This window comes from Ctenopharyngodon idella, chromosome 3 (assembly GCF_019924925.1).
Source record: "Ctenopharyngodon idella isolate HZGC_01 chromosome 3, HZGC01, whole genome shotgun sequence".
Lineage (NCBI taxonomy): Eukaryota > Metazoa > Chordata > Actinopteri > Cypriniformes > Xenocyprididae > Ctenopharyngodon > Ctenopharyngodon idella.
In genome coordinates, this window is record NC_067222.1 from 20,216,967 (window position 1) to 20,235,970 (window position 19,004).

Genomic DNA, 19,004 nt, shown 5'->3' on the forward strand with positions numbered 1-19,004 from the left:
AATTTTTTATTTCTTTCTATTGATTTTGCAATTGCATATGACCCGGATGTGTTAATTACAGGTTTTGCAAAGAGATCAGACTAAATCTTTTGGGTTTTTGCTTTGACAGTCTGTGCTGACATCATTCTAGTCAGGGTTTCGTGGTCTTCTATATTCGTCATGACTGCATTCAGATGTACTGATTCTGTATCCTGTCAGGTGCTGGGGGAGGACTTTTACTAGGCCACTGGGACCATGAGAACACAGAGACCTTAATGTTTACCTCCAACCCCTTTGATGGGATGTCATAATCAGCAGTCAGGGCAAGAGATTTTGACCAGGGTACTGTGGGAGTTTGCTTATAAAATGTGACCCTGGACCACAAAACCAGACATAAGTCGCGTGGGTATATTTGTAGCAATATCCAACAATACATTGTATGGATCAAAATTATCGATTTTTCTTTTATGCCAAATATCATTAGGATATAAAGTAAAGATCATGTTCCATGAAGATATTTTGTCAATTTCCTACCATAAATATATATAAAATATATTTTTGTGAGTGGTTATACATTGCTAAAGACTTCATTTGGACAACTTTAAATGTGATTTTCTCAATATTTTGATTTTTTTGCACCCTCAGATTTTAGATTTTCAAATAGTTGTATCTCTGCCAAATATTGTCCTATCCTAACAAACCATACATCAATGGAAAGCTTATGTATTCATTTTAAAAAAATGACCTTTATGACTGGTTTTCCAGAGTGTCAAATATGTTTGTTCGGTTATCAAAGACATGCCTGTCAAACCTGCTCACTTTGGGTTTGTTCCAAGAAAGTCTACATTAGGGTTCTGCATGCAAAAAATCTTTATTGAGTAATTTTTAAAGGTTTTATCATGTAAGATCTAGTCTGTTTTTGCTCAACTCAGGCTTTTTATTTCATATGACTGACTCAAACTGACTACATTAAGTTATACCAGCCAAATTCATTTTTGAGGGTTAGAATTGTAGGAGCTCCACATGATTTTTATATTTTAAAAATGATTTTTGATGGGATATTAAGTTACATACTCCATTCTTTTAATCACTTCATATTCAATGTGTTTGCAGGTTAAACAGAGAATAACGCTCTCAACGTCTTCTGAAGACAATGCTGTTACTACAAACAAACTAATGTAAACTATTCAGGATGTGTATAGTCAAAAAAAAATGAAGGACACATTAAACTCCCAAACAAGCGTAAAAAAACACAACTCTTTTCTCTTACTTTCTTTTTGCAGAGTTTAATTGTTGATATAAGATATTGCTTCTGATGCTGAGTTGTTTCCCCCTCATTTTTTCTTGCTTTCACATTGATTTTTCAGCTTTTGGAACCTACTGGCAACATAAAACATTAAAGAAACTTACTTGTACACCCAAGTATAAAATGGCTTGTTTGTTCTAGTATAGAACTACAATGTCTGTTTTTCTGTTTTGACAAGTTGGGAAGCTTCCCAGTAGCTGCTGTTGAGGTGAGTGGTGGGTGGCAGAGTGACGGATCTGGTTTCCGATTGCGGTGAGACGCAGTTTTTCAGGTGAAAAAGAGAACCGATAAGCGTGTTCACCTCACTTGCCCGCCACAGAAACATTGGACTTTTTTTATTTGCATACACACTTGTTATTTCCCTATGGTGTTTGCGCACCACAAACCATTCTGCCAAAAAAATAGTAATTTTTACAACATCTTTTCATAGTCTTGTAGTTCATTTCTTCTATACTGTTTATTTTTTCAATAAACTTTTCTTATACTTAACCAGAATTACACAATTATAAACTAAAACTACAATACCTTTCATTTAAAAATGCTTTAAATTGACAAAAAGTGACTTTTGTAATATTACAAAATGAACTTTCTATTCATCAAAGGATCCTGTAACTTTTTTTTTTAACATTGATTATAATAATAAATGTTTCTTGGTCATCAAATCATCATATTAAAATGATTTCTGAAGGGTCATGTGACACTGAAGACTGGAGTAATGATGCTGAAAAATCAGCTTTGATCACAGGAATAAATTACATTTTAAAATATATTCAAATAGAAAACAGTTATTATAAATTGCAATAATATGTCACAATATTACTACTTTGTAGTATTTTAGATTAAATAAATGCAGCCTTGATGAAAAGCCTTGACTTCTTTAAAAAAAATTACCGACCACAAACTTTTGAATGTGCCTCATTAAATAGTGGATGTTCCCACATCAGCTGTTGCTTTTTTGACTACTCATATACTCATTCTGACTTTATACAACTACATTTTTATGGCCACAACGGTTTCATTTGTAGACCCGGATGCTTCTGTGAAGCTACTACTTTGTTTGTATACCTTTGATCTGAAGGATCACTGTGTGATTCCAATGGATGTCAAACACAGAATTTAGCAGAACTGGTTCAAGGGGCCTCCGGCTCCAACTCGCAAATATTTTTCCTCCTACAGCAAGGTTAGGGAACGTCTGTTTATAGGCTACTATATGATGTGCTATCAGTAACTTAACATTATTTCTGGCATGCCAGGACCAAACATGCCTGCTGTAGAGAAAATCTTTTAAAAAATAAAATAGATCTAAATATTAAGCTAAAACATCATGACATTCCCAAAAATCTAAATGAAAGGACAACATTGTATTGTTTTGATAAACGTCCCAGTGCAGGTTTAAGAAGACTCTTTGTTCTGATGACGTCTGGACCACAAGTTCAAGGCTAGACACCGAGTCCTTTTTCCACAGTGTTTTTTACCCTGCTGCTGATTTGTCTAGTTAAACATTCGATAATGTGTCCCCAATATTTATAAATCATAATAGTCTTACATTATTCAAATCATCTTTAATAAGAAAAATGTTGATTACTTTTCTATAGCCTATACTTTGCACCCATGGTTTCAAAAAGGATTCTAAATAAAAGGTGTCTCAGTGATATTTGTTTGTTTTTTATCCTACAGAATCTATACATCTGTATAATAATCATAAACGCCTTGTAGGTTTTTTAACAAAGATAACTGAGAAAGAATCTACTGACAAGCAAACAGCCCATTATTGAGCCCACAATGTGTTTATGACTGAGGTTTCCTTTTACTCTGTTTCTACGCATATGACCATTAATGTAGGTTATCAAATATGTCAAGATAACTAAAATACGGATGTGATTTAGATTTATGATATATTATTTAGTTTTACGACTTTTACAATAGTTTATACAGCTGTAGTCTAGTCCAGATATATTAGCGTTGCGCTTATCAGATCAGTCATCACGTTTTTCGCATTATTACTTTGTTTCCCGTCATAAATGATAAGCTGAAGATTTCTCATCCCTCCTCTACCAGGAAAAGTGCAGAGTGGAACTGTTTGGGATGGGCGTGGACTGCGTTTGACCACGCCCTCTGTTGTGAAACTTTTAAATCACACCACCTACCGACTCACGTCACGAAGCCCCGCCCACGCTACGAACCCCGTTCAAATTCGAATGGTTCAAGTTCAACCACCATAACACAATTACCTGCTTTGAGTTCACCGCTTCTAAAGTAACCATTTCCCCTCAGCGTCAAACAAACAGGATTTCATCTGCTTTATCAGAGCCATTTATATATTACAAGCATCCACAATACAAACCAAAACAATAAACAGAGACACGAGGGGCTAAGCTCATTGAAAGACTATGGGCATCTCTTTAATGTTTTTACTGGCAGTTACTTTCTTCTGTGGTGTTCAAACAGGTGAGTAAACAGGTTTACTTACTCTTTAGGGGTCTTTAATGATTATGAATTGCATTTTCTTATTTTTTTCTTATCTTATCAGTATATAAATGTGTTTTAACCTATATAGAAGAAATTGTTTTCAGTATTCTACATGCATTCAGTTATGATGAGGTGGTCTGCAAGGTTGGATTAACTAAAAAGTTTTACTATTTTATCCTTCCACAATTTATATAGCCTAGGCAATGTATATTATGCATTAATAACTACAACAATATTTCCCTTTCTGCATTGATGATGTTTACATAATTATTTCCTACGTATTGGCTTCTAAAATATTTAAAGAAATATAGAAATATATTCTGATTATATTATTATGTGTTAGAATTTTATGTTTAATGATGCTAAATGTTGTATTGAATACTTTTCAGAGGTGTTATTACTTTCTACTAAGTGCAAACTAACCATCGCCTCATTCACTACTGTTTTGCTCAACATGAATGAAGTCTCCAGCCTCGCTAAAACAGGGCAAAACGTAGTATTGCCTTACAGTAACCACATGTGTATATATACCGTCCATGGCTCTGCTATAGGGGCCTCATTCCATAGTAATTTCGCACACATGCTTTTCCCAGAAGTTCTAAATCATATGCAGTGGATGATGTCACAAGGACAGTAGTAGCAGAGATCCATGGCTTGAACCAGAAACCTGTAAAAACTGGCTTCAAACTTATATTCTACCAAAAAGATACATTACTCATTTTGTCAGATAAGACAAAGCCAGGTTTAAGGGAGACATAATGGCTATGCTTATGTTGTTTGGTCTCTCAGTGTTGGTTTGGCAGGTCTTTCTGGATTGGAATCGGTGGAGATGGACTGGACAAGTTTTTTGTGGAGAGATATTCTTGAATAGCATTGCTATTGTTTGAATGTTTATGTTGAGATGTTGATCTTGGCGTTCTCTATTTTAGCAAAAAAAAAAAAAAAAAAAACATACATAGAACTTTTCATTAGCTTCCGAAGCTGTAGCTACAGTATGTTCAGGTGTAATTGTAGATATGAAGGCATAGATATGCTTCTTATCTCTAGCTATATAATCAAACTTCACACATGTGCACTACACATACAACGATCAGGCATAACATTATGACCACTGACAGGTGAAGTAAATTATTATCTCTTCATCACGGCTTCTGTTAGTGGGGTGGGATATATTAGGCAGCAAGTGAACATTTTGTCCTCAAAGTTGATGTGTTAGAAGCAGAAAAATGGGCAAGCGTAAGGATTTGAGCGAGTTTGACAAGGGCCAAATTGTGGTGGCTAGACGACTGGGTCAGAGCATCTCCAAAACTGCAGCTCTTGTGGGGTGTTCCCGGTCTGCAGTGGTCAGTGTCTATCAAAAGTGGTCCAAGGAAAGAACAGTGGTGAACCAGTGACAGGGTCATGGTCGGCCAAGGCTCATTGATGCACGTGGGGAGCGAAGGCTGGCCCGTGTGGTCCGATCCAACAGACGAGCTACTGTAGCTCAAATTGCTCAAGAAGTTAATGCTGGTTCTGATAGAAAGGTGTCAGAATACACAGTGCATCGCAGTTTGTTGTGTATGGGGCTGCATAGCCGCAGACCAGTCAGGGTGCCCATGCTGACCCCTGTCCACTGCCGAAAGCCCCAGCAGTGGGCATATGAGCATTAGAACTGGACCACGGAGCAATGGAAGAAAGTGGCCTGGTCTGATGAATCACATTTTACCACCTACCTAAGTATTGTTGCAGACCATGTACACCCTTTCATGGAAACGGTATTCCTTGGTGGCTGTGGCCTCTTTCAGCAGGATAATGCGCCCTGCCACAAAGCAAAAATGGTTCAGAATGGTTTGAGGAGCACAACGAGTTTGAGATGTTGACTTGGCCTCCAAATTCACCAGATCTCAATCCAATCGATCATCTGTGGGATGTGCTGAACAAACAAGTCCGATCCATGGAGGCTTCACCTCATAACTTACAGGACTTAAAGGATCTGCTGCTAACATCTTGGTGCCAGATACCACAGCACACCCTCAGGGTTCTAGAGGAGTCCATGCCTCGACGGGTCAGGGCTGTTTTGGCAGCAAAAGGGGGACCAACACAATATTAGGAAGGTGGTCATAATGTTATGACTGATCTGTGTATGCTGGCCCATCTGTTATGGTCTGACAGATCATTTTATAGGTAGACCACAGCACTGATGGCTTTTAACACCGTCATAACACCATTGGATTGTCTGTCGTGTGTTTTGATCCACTAGAAAGATATCTTGATAGTAGTCTGTTTAGATAATTAGACACTCTGAAAGAGTGTAGAGATGTCCATGAAAAAAGCAGACAGCCACGTTGCATTCTGTGGCCACCGACTTCAACTGTGTCTGTAAACAATGAACATTGCATTATGCTTTGGAGAGATGATGTATAATGTCAAACCAAGATCATAAACCAAGTTTTATATCAACGGAAGCTTTGTCTTTCTATACTGATAAGACCTGTCTACATGTTGAATGTGTAATCATTAATCAGTTTATGTTCACATTTGCATTATTAAACAGACCCCGTATCCTGATTGGATGATTCCAGGTTGAAGGTGTTGTAAAATGGTCGATATAAAGTTAATATTTTCTATATTAACGTGTGAAGTTGCTACATTGCTTGGCAACCATATACAGCCTACATTAAGGCTAATGAACTGTACTGAAGACATAATAGCTGTTTTTTGTGATTATTCATTTTAAAACTATATATGTTTATCTAAAAATATCAATTGTATTAATAAATGCATTGTTTATTGAATTTAAGGTTGTGCGTACAGCGGTTTTGTTAGTTTAAGAATTTAAGATTGTTAGCATCTTGTTTCAGTAGTGCACACATCCTGTCACTACTGTCATTGACACCCTTTTTTGGAGTACAAAGCAGGAAAAACTTGTCACCATCTTTGCCCATACTTGTTGAAATCAGTAAATCATATATAGGTGGACATAGATAATGTAGTTCCCTCCCAGTCTTAGCATTAGATTGTGATATGCTTAGACAGCAGGGCTAAGGAAGATGTCTAATATAAGGTGCAAAAGTGATTCATTCAGTCCTAGCCCTCTAGTATTTTAGCTTATCTTTAATGTGACCACAAATTACTAAAATGGGAGGCTTAAGATATTAGATAATGTGTCACTTATGTGAAGCATCACTTATGTCTCCATCTGACAGGTGTCTTGACTTGTGATCCACCGCAGTATCAGTGTGGCAATGGAAAGTGCATCACATCGAGATGGGTATGTGATGAAACTGATGACTGTGGAGACGGCACTGATGAACTTCCTGCTGCCTGCTGTAAGTGTTCCTCCTAAGATAAGTCAGTTGTCCTGAAGAGGAAGTATGTTGGTGTAACATTACTGACAGTAGGCGCAAATGGAATCTGCAAGCTTCCCTTTAAATTTTCCCACACTGATCGTGTGGGGAAAAATTGTAAAAATATTTAAATGTGGTTAACTGTGATAATCTATAGTTGAAAATGATGCACTCTTATTGGTTGCTGAAAGAAATGAAACTACATTTTGCTTAATTTTTCCTTAAGTAAGGTAGCAGTGAGTTTTGAAAGGGCTATCTCTGATTATGACCCATGCATATAAGCTGATAATTATTTTGATGTTATGTTTGATACTTAAAATGCTGTACTATTTTGTTAAAGCAAGCTAAAAGTAAAATGAATATTTTTTTAAATGCCACAAGTGGATTTTGGCATTGCAACATTATTTTGAATGTTTGAAGAAATGGATTTTCTTTTTGAGATTATCATTTGAGATTATTGTTAGTGTTATTAAAAATAAGTGAGCGCTAGGTTATTTAAGTGAAAAAAGGTCATCTAAATATAAAAATAATCAGAAAAGAGCTTGCACAATTAAATATCCAATATCGACCGGCATGCCAAAAACGTGAGTGTCTATTTACACTAAGCGCAAATAGCGTCCCTTGTTGGAAAACGCTATTTACACTAGCTCCGCCCACAAAGACGCGCGGAATTCAATGATTTCAGTGGCGCAACAGCAGCGAGTAAGGCTCACAGAACTGGCTTTTAACACAATCGACGCAGGTTCAAATCCGCCTTTTGCCGAGCTCACTCTTCTCCATTTCCCATCACATATCACATCAGAAATGCATTTGTTGTCAATAAAAATGTAAATAATGTTCTAAAAGTGGAAATAAACTGCGAACGAGTGTTTATTAATATTAAAAGTGTTTATTGGGTAGGGTTAGGGGAAGGTGTAGGGAGGGTTTTTATTCTCCCAATAAGGCAGCATCTATTTAATAATTTTAATAAATATAATCATTTACACTCTATAATATTATTGTATCCTGTTAATGTACAGAAATACTGAGGTGCAAATAGTATCTGCCAATATAAAGTATAGATAGCATCTAATTACTATTTACTCTTATTGTAAAGAACTGATACTTTTACATGGTGTAAATAGAATCTATAGCTATTTTCACTTAGTGTAAATAGCATATCTTTAAGAAAATGCTGCTATTGTCACCTAGTGTAAATAGCATCTATCGCTAAGAAAATGCTGCTATTTTCACTTAGTGTAAATAACATCTATCACTAAGAAAATATGCTAATTTTACTTGGTGTAAGTAGCATCTATTGCTATTTGCACTTAGTCTAAATAGCATCTATTGCTAACATTGGCTGCAGCACCACTAGCTAGCACCACTTTCTAAGGAAAAACATAAAATCTTGTTTCTCTCTCTTTTTCAGTGATGAAGACCTGCAGACCCAGTGAATTCAGTTGTGGTGGGCGACTAAACCAGTGTGTGCCTAAGACCTGGAAGTGTGACGGCAAAGCAGACTGTGAGAATAGTGCGGATGAGGAAGGCTGTGGTGAGTGACATCTTGAAATGTATATCTTCATGATGCTGCCAGTGTGCATGTGTGTTGAAAACCTCCATCACCACTTACAGCTCCTCGAAAGTGTCTGGATGGCGAATTCCGGTGCATCAATGGCCAGTGTGTGTCAACTGCATTTGTGTGTGATGGTGAAACAGACTGTGACGACGGCAGTGATGAAGTCTCCTGTCCGCCCACCACGTGTGGCTCCGGCTCCTTCAGGTGCAACAATGCACAGTGTGTGCCTCGGCTGTGGGTGTGCGATGGAGATGCCGACTGTGCTGACGGCTCCGATGAATTGCCTCAGAAATGCAGCCCAGGGACACCTAAACCTACCAAAAATCCCTGCTCCTCTATGGAATTCCATTGCAGCAGTGGGGAATGCATACACAGTAGCTGGAAATGCGATGGGGGAGAAGACTGCTTGGATCGCTCAGATGAGAAAAACTGCTGTAAGAAATAAGACTTGTTAATATTACATTTGACAATTGATCCTGCTATTCTTAAAAGAATGTTTCAGGTTCAATATAAGTTAAGCTCTGTCGAACTGGCGTGCAGATGATCTTTGCATGGCACACAGAAAGATACCAGGAAGAATCTATTTGCATAGAGAAAATGCCCACAAGAATTACATTGAATAATAAAAATGCTTAACCAGTGTCTCAATCATCCTAGAACAGTAGTCCTACTACTAAAAGGATGATAATGACAACTTCACAGTGCACACTTTGTATAGAAGAGTAACTGTATGATTAACAAAAAAACAAAATGCACATTTCTGCTTTTAAGCCCTCAGAAATGTCTTCCCCGTAGAATTCCACTGTAAATGCATGACTGTAAATGCAGTTTTCGTTTCCAGTGATAATCTTTGCCTGTCCACAATGAATGCAAAATCAAAGTCATTCAGAAGATATTTGATGTCTAGTGTACAGTTAGTGGGAGCAGGATTGTGGACCAATGAGATTTCACAGTGGGTGGGACTACAGAGCAGAAATAGGAACCAAGCCATTGATGAAATGTCTAGATGCTTTTCTTGGTCAGGGAAGATTACTTTTATCATTTCACACTTTTATTACTATAACCTTAAAGGATTAGTTCACTTTAAAATGAAAATCACCCCAAGATTTACTCACCCTCAAGCCATCCTAGGTGTATTTGACTTTCTTCTTTCTGATGAACACAATCTGAGTTATATTAATAAATATCCTGACACATCCGAGCTTTATAATGGCAGTGAACGGAACTGATGAATATGAAGCCCAAACAAGTACATCCATCCATCATAAACAACTCCATAACTTGTTAAATATGGATATTTTTCTTACACTTTCTTACAATTTTCTTACATCTCTTTGCTTCGGAAGTCCTTTATTAACCCCCCGGAGCCGTGTGGAGTACGTTTATGATGGATGGATGCACTTTCTTGAGCCTCATACTCGTTGGCCCCGTTCACTGCCATTATAAAGCTTGGATGTGTCAGGATATTGTGTGATTGTGTTCATCAGAAAGAAGAAAGTCATATACACCTAAGATGGCTTGAGGGTGAGAAAAACTTGGGGTAATTTTAATCCTTTAAAAGCATCAGGCACTTTTATTAATTAGCGTGTAGCCATTTTTCCTCAAGACATAATGAACTATTTTGTTTTTTCCATATGAACAGCTTTGCCCACATGCCGACCGGATGAGTTCCAATGTGGTGACGGATCTTGCATCCATGGCAGCCGGCAGTGCAACCACATATATGACTGCAAAGATATGAGTGATGAGCTGGGCTGTGTCAATGGTAAACCATACAAATTATGCCCCTTTACATTAATGATAAGCAAAAAATATGCTTTACGTGTTATTCAGATGCATCACTTATATTTCTCCTCTCTGAATTTCAGCAACCCATTGTGATCCACCACACAGGTTTAAATGCCGCAGCGGTGAATGCATCGGCATGGAAAAAGTTTGCAACAAGCAACGGGACTGTAGAGATTGGTCCGATGAGCCGTTAAGAGAATGTGGTAAGTATCACAGCATTCAAGGAGGCACATTGCCTTCGTAGACCTGGATCTTCTTGTAATGGTTTCCGAGCAAAAGCCAGTCTGTGTTACAGTTCATGATTTTTAAATTCACAGATTCTAATGAGTGCCTTTACAACAATGGTGGTTGCTCTCATATCTGTAATGACCTGAAGATTGGTTATGAGTGTCTGTGTCCCACTGGCTTCCAATTGGTGGACAAGAGAAACTGTGAAGGTAAGAATCTGAAATTGGTTCCCATAATGAAACAGATATTGAAAATCTGGTCATAGTATGTTTCACCTCTGATAACAGACCTTGGTGCAGATCCAGTTCAAAGAATGATTTAATTTGGACTTCAAACTTATTTGCTTTTTCTGAGCTTGAAATAAGGTTAGAGTTTGTTCAGTAAGTCCATGATGATGCAGCAGAATGACTTCAAGCCCGCATTTTTGTTTGATTTCTTCAGACATCAATGAGTGCGCCAACCCAGACACCTGCAGCCAAATTTGTGTCAACCAGATAGGTAGTTACAAGTGTGAGTGCGAAGATGGCTACCAGGTGGACCCAGCCAGCAAGGCCTGCAAAGCTATTGGTACAGAGTTTAACTTGCAAATGGTCCTTTTCCATGGTCACATACTGATAAACGCATACTCACAAACATGGTTTTGCAGGAACCATCGCCTACTTATTTTTCACTAATCGCCATGAGGTAAGGAAGATGACTCTGGATCGTAGCGAGTATGCACGTGTCATTCCCCGCCTGAAGAACGTTGTGGCGCTGGATATGAATGTTGCTTCCAGGGAGATCTACTGGTCGGATTTATCCCTCAAAAAGATATACAGGTAAAGAGCGGATCTTTGGACTCATGGTCAGTTTTGGGTCTCTGAGGATCATTTGCCTAGTATCATATTTTGTATTTCTTTCCCAGAGCACCAATGGACACTGCAGATGACTCCTCTCAACACAACGTTGTGATTGGCAGCGGCTTAGATGCACCTGAAGGTATCGCTGTGGACTGGATCCACGGAAACATCTACTGGACGGACAGTATCAAAGGTGCCATATCTGTGGCAACAGCGGATGGAAGCAGACGCAAGACTCTCTTCAAAGAGAACCTGGCCAAGCCGCGTGCTATAGTGGTCGACCCTATTAAGAAGTACGTCAAGTCCCAGAAACTCTAAAATGTAGGGGCAAACTACAGTAGTCGACATTTGAAGTGGATCAAAACCTTTCATCAAAGTTGTCCTAAAACCTTCTTCTTAGGATAGATTAGTTCTTAGGACAACTTTGATAAACTTTTGTGATCCACTTCAAATGTTGACTATTATATGTGGGCAAGTGATTTACTATGTTAAATCTTCTGTTGTAGCTTCATGTTCTGGACTGACTGGGGCACACCAGCCAAGATCGAGAGAGGTGGTCTTAATGGAGGGGACCGCAGTGCCCTAGTTACAGATAACATTGAATGGCCCAACGGAATAACCCTTGGTATGAACTTGTCCACTTGCATAACTGTCCACAAATTGTACATTTGGTAACTTTGGTCTAATCCACTTTTTCGTCCTTTCTCATACCTAGACCTTTTGAACCAGCGTCTGTACTGGGTTGACTCCAAACTACATACTCTCTCCAGCATCAGTGTACAGGGAGGTGGTCGGCGAACTCTAATCATTGACCAAGGCAAACTTGCCCACCCTCTGGGTCTCACTGTTTTTGAGGTAATACTTTCAGACTCCTTTTGAACTTGTTGTTGAAAGACCTTTTTTGGAGGTTACCTCAATGCTCACTCAATTCATCTTTAGGAGAAAGTGTTTTGGACGGATGTGAGCAATAACGCAATTCTTAGTGCAAATCGTGTGACTGGAGGAGACATCACAAAAGTGGCTGAACACCTCTCATCCCCAGAGGACATTGTCCTGTACCACAACCTCAAACAGCCCAGTGGTATGTTGGCCGGTATATAGCCATCAATTTGACTTTTTATAGAACCTTCCAGTGAGCTAGTTTCCATCCATAACTAAATTCTCCTGAATTCTGAATGTCCTCCCAGGAACCAACTGGTGCGGGGCCAACAACGGTCACTGTGAGTTCCTGTGCCTTGCTGCCCCTCAAATCAATAAATCCTCACCCAAGTACACGTGTGCCTGCCCAGACAATATGATGTTGGCCAAAGACATGCGAAAATGTATTCCAGGCAAGTCAGATTTGGTTCTTGTTGTCAGGACTGGGATTAGGTTATTAATGTAATTCCTGCTGATTCCTTCATCCAACACTTGTGTTTTTATTTTGAACAGCTGTAGTCACACCAGCAACTCCTATCAGGCCCAAAATAGTTACAACTAGTCATCCTCAAGTAACTTCAAAGGTGACACCAAAATCTGTTGGCCCTTCCACAACCAATGCACAACCTTCACCTACTCCTGCTCCTGTGACCCCTAACCGACCCACTCAAGCTGCCACTTTCAAGCCTTCCCAAACCACAACTAAACTTCCTTTATCCACCCAGACAGGTACGTCTTGCTTTATCCACCCAGACATTATAATTTGTCCCTGTCTTCTCCTTTTCATAGCAAATTCACACAAACCCAACCATAATCTCAAGACCCCAGAGATTCCTCAACATGATATTTTATTGAAATTTGTGAAAACTGTTACAATTATTATTATTTTCTCTTTAGATGACCACTACAATAATGTTAAAGTCTCCAAACCATCATCTTCCACACCGTGGGCCTTGTACATTGTGGTTCCTCTTGGTGAGTGCTTAAACAAGCAAAGTAAAGATATGCTGTGTTATGAAACCTAGTGAGTTACCTACAAATTTTAAGGCATTATGTAGATGCGCTCTGGACACGGAGGCTGTTCCAAAAGGTAGGCGACTTAAAGTCACGATGTAACAGAAGTATCAACAGATATTTTCTTCTGCATTATGATGTACACCACCAGGGTAAACCGGATTATATAAAAGAAAAAAATATAGGGTGGGGACTTTCATCTATTCATCGGTTGTTGATTGGATGGAGGCAAATCTTAATGAAAGATTGAAAGAAAGGGGTGGGGTTTATGGAAATGAAATGATTGGAGGAGTCCAGCATACATCACCAGAGAGAAGACTTACATATACATAATGAAACATATACACAAATAAATTATTCACAAAAAGATCAAGAACATGCATTTAGAAAATTAAGGATGAATTTCCATTTTATGTTATTATTATTTAACAGCGAAGACAATTCTATAAAACATTGAAATGAGTTCAGAAAAAACATGAATTCAAGATGGTGAACATAGCGAGAGAAATGTTCATTATGAACATATTTCATTCATTACTGACAAGGATTGACTTTTTTAATGCATATTTGAGTATTAGTTTAGCGACATGCTATCGGCAAACTCCATTGAAATCAGTTGTAAGGAAAGCTGTTTGTATAGTGTACATTGTTGCTGCCATATATGTGCATAACATTCCAAATAAGTCTCTGATGAGGTTTCATGATGGTTACCTGGACAGTAAAGCAACCCACTTGGTTTTGTAACGGCTAGATACTCTTCAAAATGTATCTGTTCTTTTCTCTTATCTATTATATTGCTTCAAAACTCCTATTCTAATTTGAATGTCTTATTATCTTCTCAAAGCAATCCTGTGTTTGGTTGTGGGTGGCGCTGTGCTGTTCTGGAGAAAGTGGCGTCAGAAAAATACCAACAGCATCCACTTTGACAACCCGGTTTATCAAAAGACCACTGAGGACCAGGTGCACTTATGCAGAAACCGTAGTTCTGATGGCTATTTTTACCCGCAGGTAAGATATTTTCAATACTTTATTAAAAAAATATCTACTGAACACAATATTCATTATAGTATATTAGCTTTAGCTAATGTCTTAGAGCATCTAAGTTTACTAATAAGCCTATTTGGATGACTGTCTGGTATATAAGGTAACTGATGTGTCTAATTATGATGGTCTTATTTGGCTTTTACAGAGACACATTGTGAATCTTGATGATGAAATATGACGATGACATTGAGGTCCATGCTGAAACTGACAACGTTTCAAGACTAGAGCCATATTTAATGTCTTACCTACTCAGTTCTTCAGCAGAACAACATTTGGGGAACAATGGAGATACAAACCGCCTTTCCACACAAGGCTTTCACTGCAAAAACAATCCAGGGCTGATGGTTCAGGACAGACTTGTCTAAGAAAAAATTAAAACAAAGAAACCTCAAACAACAACAACCTCAGCTTAGCACTTCACTATATATAAAAAATATAAAAAAATATATGTAGAGATATAAATATGGATTTTAACAGCACTTACAAATCAAGGTTTTATTCTCATGAGACGTCCATGATAAGTTATTGTAAATATGGTATGTATTCGTATATTTTGTAGAGTTTTTTTGTTTGTTTTTGCAGGGATCAAAAAAAACATTGCATACCGTAAACTTTTTCCAAAACATTTGTATAATTTGGTTCATATTATATGTTAATTAATTAACGATACAGTACATTTGAATGTTTTTATGCAAATATAGACCACTTACTGTCATAAGTTGTGCAAAGTTTGTTTTCCTAATGTTTTATGCCATTTGTTTACACCATTTGCAGTCATCATGTTATTTTTTGTGCCAAAATGGTCAATGTTATATAAAACTGCTAGTTCATGAAAAAAAAAAGACTTTCTCATATGCAGTACTGATATTGGGGTTACTTTTCTTAATCACGATTATAGTTAAGTTCCTCTTTATCTCAGCCAGTGATTCCTTACAAAATGTATTATGAATTTACTGTTTTACTGATTTATACTGTAAACATTTACATTCTCAATGTGAATGTGTAAATAATGTATTTGTGTAAATATGTTTCATATATATTGCATTTGTATTTTAAAGTATACAGTATTGTATATAAAGAAGTGTTTTATTTATTTTGAATCTAAATCTTTGGTTGATAATTGGCTTTCTTTGCTGTGTACAACATGTCAGTTGTTTATTTGTAAAATATACATTTATATAATATTTCTGTACATTTTGATTGATTATTATAGTGAATAATAACTTGAAATAAACATTTTGAAGATTTTACTTGACCATTTTTTTCTTTTTTCATGTAGTAATTTTGCTGTGACACAAACATTTTCCAGGGCTGCTTAATATTAAACCCAATATTCCGGTACAATTTAGAGCTGCAAAAGATAAAACACTTAATAGCTTCAGTAAAGTGAAGTTAGAATGAAAACGGCCGGCCTATGAGGATCAGTTTCAGCAAATCCTTGAGATCTGCTGAATGTAACCCTTCATATGGAGCACGTGAGGCCCAGACTAAAATTACTTAAGCAAAATACCCACATCACAAAGGCAGCTGTAAATGTGAACCTAAAGACCTTTCTTTTTCTTTTTTACAATTGACTGCTTATAAATAAGAGCACTTTTCTGCTGGATGCACGTAGAGTGACCTTTAAAACCACAAAGGAACGATAATAAAGCCATGACTTCTGGTATTCTAGGAAAGGAAGTGATTTCTAGGAAAATTATTTCTAGGAAAGGCTCCACACAGCCCCTCGTCTCAGTTTTCAAAACACACTTGCCCCATGGGATGACACCATGATTTACTGACATCCTGGGAAAAGTAGGCCACGGATTAGTTGGAAACGGTGGGTAGGGGGGACCTCTGTGACCTGTACATGTTTTTGACTTAAGGCAACTGGGCAAACAGCTCTACCTCCAAAATGTTTTGTTATCGCTCACGTTTCTGGCACTCCTTTGAGTACTGTGTGGGGCGACCAGAAAACGAGGCATGAAGTGAGGTGGGTGGGAGTTCATGAGTGTATGGCAGCTTTATTTTACAAGCAAAGTTCAAGGTTTGTATTATGGATGGTTACATTAGATAAAAACACAATCATTTGTTGTAATGTATCTATCTAATCTATCTATTTACACCACCTTTCAAAAGATTGAGGCTGGTGGGATTTTTTTTAAGTTTTTAAAAAAAGTCTCTTATGCTCACCAAGGCTGCTTTTATTTTATCAAAAATACAGTAAAAACAGTGATATTGATAATTCAGAAATCATTCTATTATGTTGATTTTCTGCTCAAGAAACATTTATTATTATTTTCAATGTTGAAATCAGTTGTGCTGCTTAATATTTTTGTGGAAACCATGACACTTTTTTTTTGGGATTCGGCAGCAATGCAGCCGTATATCACAGTGTGTCCAGAACGGCCTGTAATTGTTTTCTTTCCAGCAATCTCCCAGAATCAGCCGTACATCACCTGGACACTCTGTTACTCACAATGTTTGTGTGGCATATTTGTTCTGTGGCTCTGCTTTGGCAAAAAAAAAAAAAAAAAAAAAAAAAAAGGAGGTGGGTGGGGGGAGGTTTGGGGTTGGTTCCTCATATTTATATATTGCTTGTTAGATTTAATCATTTTAACTTCTCTTTTACTTCTATGAGGTAAAATCTTCCAGAGTCAAAGTCAAAAATTTCGCAAAACAGTTCAGTGATTGAAGAATTTTGATTTATTTTTTTAAGGGTTCAAAATTCAGTGGACTTAGTGATGGCCAGTCATTCACTTAACATCTTTGCTGGTCTTAGCAGTTAAATACACTCAGCTTTCTAATTTACACAGCTGATCTCCTACTCAGTGTATGAGACAGAGAAAATTGTTTGGCAGAATAATATATAAATATAAATATATATATATATTTATATATATATATATATATATATATATATATATATATACACACACATATATGTAACGGAGGCCAGCTAGTAGTCGCTGTGCGAGTATGCCGGAAACCCAGGCTCGAGGCCCGCACAGAGCAGGGCGAGTAGGACCTGGGTAGAGGGGTTGCATTGGTGCCGTGACCTAGATAGGAGTGAGGTTTAGGGGGGTGAGTGTAACAGAGGCCAGTTAGTAGTCGCTGTGCGAGTAAACCTCACTCCTCTGATCTCAAGAGATGCTCTAGTGACTGACGCTAGAGGTTGAAGCCTTTAGACTCTTTGTTAAAGCAACGACTCCCATGCCGAACACCCAGGTTTGAGGACCTGGGTGTGGGGTTACATATACATACACATACACACATATATACACACTATATTGGCAAACTTTTTGGGACATCAATTTATGTTTTCAAATCCGTTAAAGGATTGTTAGGCTGCATAAATTAGGTCAGCCGGAACCGGGAACACTTCCTATAACACCAGATGTACTCGTTACATCAGAAGAAGAATGGCATCTATGCTAATATTAGTCTCTCTGTTTATCCCGAGGTTTACCATAGTCAGCCGGATCCGGGCCGTATCCAGGTGAGATCGAGGACCTGCACCTTGACACGACCTTGCTGACCCCGCTCTGTGATTTTACGTGGCCTACCACTTTGTGGCTGAGTTGCTGTTGCTCCCAATTGCTTCCACTTTGTTATGATACCACTAACAGCTGACACAGGTGGCAACCTATCACGGTACCGCGCTTGAATTCACTGAGCTCCTGAGAGCGACCCATTCTTTCACAAATGTTTGTAGAAGCAGTCTGCATGCCTAGGTGCTTGATTTTATACACCTGTGGCCATGGAAGTGATTGGAACACCTGAATTCAATGATTTGGAGGGGTGTCCCAATACTTTTGGCAATATAGTGTGTGTGTGTATATATATATATATATATATATTATAGTGTGTGTATAATATATATATATTAATATTAATAAATTAATGTATAGCCTAATTGTCAACCAACCAGGTACGTGTGAGTGGAGACTTACCTGCAAAAATTTAATTTCTTTCTCTGGCCACTTAAACATCAGCTTTGATCAATAATTATGCAAAGAGGGGGGTTCTACTCTTTACTTAACTCTTTACTCTACATTTACAACTTTCTTCTTCCTCTTAGCCATAGCTGGAAGTTTAAAGAAAGAAGGTCAGTGCCTAATCAACACTGAATGCTGACGAGGAACATCAAAGCAGTGAATAATAGGTAAAAGCTGAACTCTGAACTTCTACATATGTTTTATGTACCTTGGCCTCCTGCCATACCTATATGTAGTAAAGGGAATTGTTTACCTTTCTCCGTAATCGCAGTCAGTGGGACATTGAGTCAGATACAGAGGCCAAAACAGGGGCCGCTTAAGAGGATATGATAGATGTTTGTGTATTAATATTACTAATATAATTATGCTCATTATTACATTAATATATATTGGTATGTTAATATATTATTATTATCAGGCTAATAATACTGGTAATATTGTTACTAAAGACACTTTCTCAAAGCAACGTATTGTCTGAGACAGTGGCTTGTAGACCTAAGCATATAAAGGCATGTTTCATCAGACCACCAATTCAAGTGTCTAACAGAACCTTGTATC

General features: G+C 37.8%; 1 protein-coding gene across 1 annotated transcript; it reads left to right on the plus strand.

Annotated features, from left to right (window-relative positions):
* The first annotated feature begins 3,494 nt into the window (after window positions 1–3,494).
* LOC127508081 (low-density lipoprotein receptor-like) lies at window positions 3,495–15,724 on the plus strand. The gene is made up of 18 exons (XM_051885673.1): window positions 3,495–3,733; window positions 6,940–7,062; window positions 8,492–8,614; window positions 8,695–9,072; window positions 10,281–10,403; window positions 10,507–10,629; window positions 10,744–10,863; window positions 11,096–11,221; window positions 11,301–11,472; window positions 11,559–11,786; window positions 12,000–12,118; window positions 12,209–12,348; window positions 12,433–12,574; window positions 12,681–12,824; window positions 12,925–13,140; window positions 13,309–13,386; window positions 14,270–14,433; window positions 14,615–15,724. The coding sequence occupies exons 1-18, from the start codon at window positions 3,676–3,678 to the stop codon at window positions 14,645–14,647; spliced, it is 2,610 nt and encodes an 869-aa protein (XP_051741633.1). The 5' UTR covers window positions 3,495–3,675; the 3' UTR covers window positions 14,648–15,724.
* The last annotated feature ends 3,280 nt before the right edge of the window (window positions 15,725–19,004 follow it).

Bases quoted from the DNA above. Each gene is read 5' to 3' on its own strand.
- LOC127508081 (XM_051885673.1), top strand. From the start codon at position 3,676: ATGGGCATCTCTTTAATGTTTTTACTGGCAGTTACTTTCTTCTGTGGT. The intron at 12,575-12,680 runs GTATGTTGGCCG...ATGTCCTCCCAG, and splicing joins CAACCTCAAACAGCCCAGTG to GAACCAACTGGTGCGGGGCC. The intron at 12,825-12,924 runs GCAAGTCAGATT...TATTTTGAACAG, and splicing joins CATGCGAAAATGTATTCCAG to CTGTAGTCACACCAGCAACT.